Source organism: Branchiostoma belcheri, unplaced genomic scaffold, assembly GCF_001625305.1.
Source record: "Branchiostoma belcheri isolate BF01 breed outbred unplaced genomic scaffold, Haploidv18h27 scaffold261, whole genome shotgun sequence".
Taxonomy (NCBI): Eukaryota; Metazoa; Chordata; class Leptocardii; order Amphioxiformes; family Branchiostomatidae; genus Branchiostoma; species Branchiostoma belcheri.
In genome coordinates this window covers 222,787-226,243 of record NW_017803867.1, presented here as the reverse complement: position 1 = coordinate 226,243, position 3,457 = coordinate 222,787, and the positions used below count along the sequence as shown (strand labels likewise).

Genomic DNA, 3,457 nt, shown 5'->3' with positions numbered 1-3,457 from the left:
ACTATATGGCTGTTAATGGTTCATCATACCTATCTCACATACAAAGTATGAGCCGATTTGGCCGACCCCCATCTTCCGGCCTCTGCCTGGTTTTCTCGTGCAATGACTCTTAAATATAATAATGGAAATCAGTTAGAAATGTGTGAAAGATCCATACTAAATGTTTGAGTGCTCTCCAACAGCAAAGTTCTTTATTTTTTAACAAAAGGCCGACGTTTGGATGGCCGTCTGTTATCTTGATCAGGGCATAATAGCTATCATGAATTGAAATCAAGTGCCTAAAGACAGACGGGCATAGAAACGTCGGCTCTTGTTACAAGTGGCTGTGAGTAAATAAACTTTAAATTTACAGCTAAACAATCGCATGTATGATATTAGAAACAATCAACATGTCTTTATCCAATATGATTATTATTTACTGAGAAGTGTGCATCATGGAAACTTCGAAGCTGTGAAACTTTATTTCGAATCACCTATTCTTCCTGGCATTCATTCACAAATATACGCACAATATATATATATATACATGCAATACTTTACAGAAGCAATAGACAATATCTGCAACGTATTTACAAAATTACAATATACAATTATTTAAAATTTGCTGTGTGTTGGAAAAAGTTTACTATCGTTCCAACACAAAATCAACTTCCAAAAGTTCATTTCCACTACTCAATAAGTGCTATTTCAAATGTTGTTTAGACTAGATAATCGCATGCTGGTGGTATATTGTCGTATGTGCGGTTGTTGAGCTATAAATTTAAAACTCGGTAATTCATGGAGGCTATATGATAGATCTGCTAGAGTGCAAAGTAACTCTAAGAGCGTACTATGAATTGTTGACATTACTGTGTTAAGGGTCTCACAATACATTTTAGACACTACGGAAAGGTAGAACTAACCCAGGAAGGGTTGTTTTCTTGAACAGGACACCGGGAGTGAACACTTCACTTGCTTACCGCTGACTCCACTGGTGTTTCAGGCTGTACGTTTTCTGCCCATTCCATGAAGATCTCTGCCCGTGTAGCGCCCGGCCACAGGGAGACGAAAGCCACGTTATGTTCCCACAACTCCTGCGCACAGTCTGAGGCTATTCGGTCCATCTGAATAAAGAATACCAGTGAAAAGTTCCGTCAGGTTCGTAAGTCAGTATATAAAGAGAGTCTCTTGCTTGGTTTCGCTACTGACAGCAATAATGATGGTATCTCTCTGGGTGTACGTCGGGGGCCGCATTGTAGATACTATTCTCTGTAACCATGTAGATATTTATGTAGAACTTTAAAAAATCAGTTTGGGAACGTATTTCTATAGCAGCCACATCTGTGATTTGCAATGTGAAACATTCACAATTACTCCGAGGAAGGTGACAGATGGTCACTAAAACGACATCTGAATACAACACCTGGTTGACATATATGTATAAAATGTGTCTCTTTTTTGTATCATAAATATATTTGTTACAAATATTCCTCTTTAACATCTTTTATAACTATCCGTAAATATTTTGAACAGGTTGATAAGTCATTGGCGATTTTAGTTTTTTAAGAATTAAGTGTACATTAAGAATGACATCAGCACTGTACTATTTTGATGGTCTCCTTTTTTAGATTATTAATCTTGATTTTTCATATTTGTTAACATGATGAGTTCTGTATTTGATTAAAGGTATTTTGATTTTCTTGTTATTGTATTTTTAATTGATATTCTATGTCATTGACCCTTTTAGTACCTTTTACTTGTCTTGTCATTACCGATATGATACTAAAATGTAGCAAACTGGGAGTTAGGAAAACGTTTACGTTAGTAGTAAAATCCTCACCGCCGCCTTACAGACACAGTAAGCTGGGTTAAAGACATAAGTGAGTCCTCCCTCAGAGGAAATGTTGACGATGAGCCCCGCCCGAGCCGGTACCATCAGCCGGGCAGCGTACACAGCACAAATATAGCTGTTCCTGGGCAAAACAGACAGAAATTCGCAATGTCCCACTCCTACACACAGCCGGATTGACTTTAGATCGTCCAGACTTGCAGCATTGGTCATTTTTGTTAACCTTAACAGAAGGGAAATATAGTTTTTTCTTTTGCCATTCTTCTTCTTCTCTACTCACATGAGACCAATGACATAAAACAGGTAGCTGCAACCATAGTAACCGGAACTGTAGTAGACCGGTACCGTAGCCATATTGGGTTAAATTATGTAGCAAGTGGCAGTGGCAAGTGGCATGTAGCAAGTGGCAGTAGAGAATATGAGGGCCTGAAAAATATACAGAACAGTATTTTCTTAGCAGGTAAAATTTAACAATGCATTTGCTTTAAAAAGATCATCTTCCTATTTTTTGTCGTTTTTCGTTTTCATTTTTTCCTTGGTACTGCAGAAAAACTGGCGTTTCTTACATGCCTTGTTCTTTTGGCTCATTAAATAAAATAATGCACGTTTCCTGTCAGCTTTATTTGCAGCTGCAAATGATTTTGAGACACGAGCCATGAGCAACATACAGAATACTACAGTTGTTCTATGGTTCCAAAGGCGCGTCCCAAAATCCATTCGGCTTCTCGATGTAATCTATACAGGCCTGAATCAGACGACAACAAAATATGGAACTTCCAGGTAATGTTATTAACACAGATGATACAAAGATGATACAACAACACCGTAGCAAGTATTTATAGCTTTCAGCATGAAGGATTCACTAACGAGCATGATTTTGTTTGTAAAAGTTGATACATATCGTTAAAACAAAACAAAATTTATCCAGGCGGAGTTCTGAACCATGTTTTATTCGTCAATTGTATCGCCTGAATTCTTTGTACTTACGTGTAGATCAGTTTCTACGTCGGTTGACCGAAGCATTAGAATTCTGTCAGAAGTAGACATATGTTGTAGAACAGGAACAGTTTGTTGCAGGCTCCTTAAAGTCTTTTTTAACGTTAACAGTTTTAAAATTATCTGCACGCTTCTCTCCATGAGCGCGTGGCGACAGACTGAAGCCACGCGGTGACAGGGACCAGAGACCCGACAGCTAATTACCCGCTGTGATCCCCGGGGGTTCCACAGACCCACTATTATGACTTAAGGATGTGTCAACAATAAGCGATGTCTTTGACACCCAACAGCCTCATATAAATCTGTGAGGCACTGGCAACAGGATCGTTTTCTAGAAGACCTTACAATAAATAATAAATATATCTTTTCATACTTTTTATTCATAGATACTGTACCTTATCCACACATTCTGTGAGTGAAGTCCCCCGACCATCAGGCAGCAGCTTGCGACCTGGAACAAGTTTTTTTGGTAGTTAAAATTTTAGTCTTCTTAATTTATAAGTCTTTAATCGACACCGAGTGTGGTTTTTCATTCGATTGTTCGAAGATCAAAGCTTCAATAGCATGGAAAAAATTAAAAACCGTTAATCTCTAGCTCCCCGTTGTTGAAACAAAGTGCACTGGAACTGTAAC

The 3,457-nt window shown here is 38.2% G+C and overlaps 1 protein-coding gene across 1 annotated transcript in view; it reads right to left on the bottom strand.

Moving 5' to 3' along the window:
- Positions 1-3,457, bottom strand: part of LOC109472025 (dehydrogenase/reductase SDR family member 1-like) — a 10,084-nt gene that overhangs the window by 3,760 nt on the left and 2,867 nt on the right. Inside the window, exons 3-5 of the mRNA XM_019771595.1 lie at positions 3,220-3,275; positions 1,820-1,952; positions 960-1,103 (exon numbers count right to left, since the gene is read on the bottom strand). Of these exons, the coding sequence (XP_019627154.1) occupies positions 960-1,103; positions 1,820-1,952; positions 3,220-3,275 (333 nt within the window). The remainder of the gene's footprint in view (positions 1-959; positions 1,104-1,819; positions 1,953-3,219; positions 3,276-3,457) is intronic.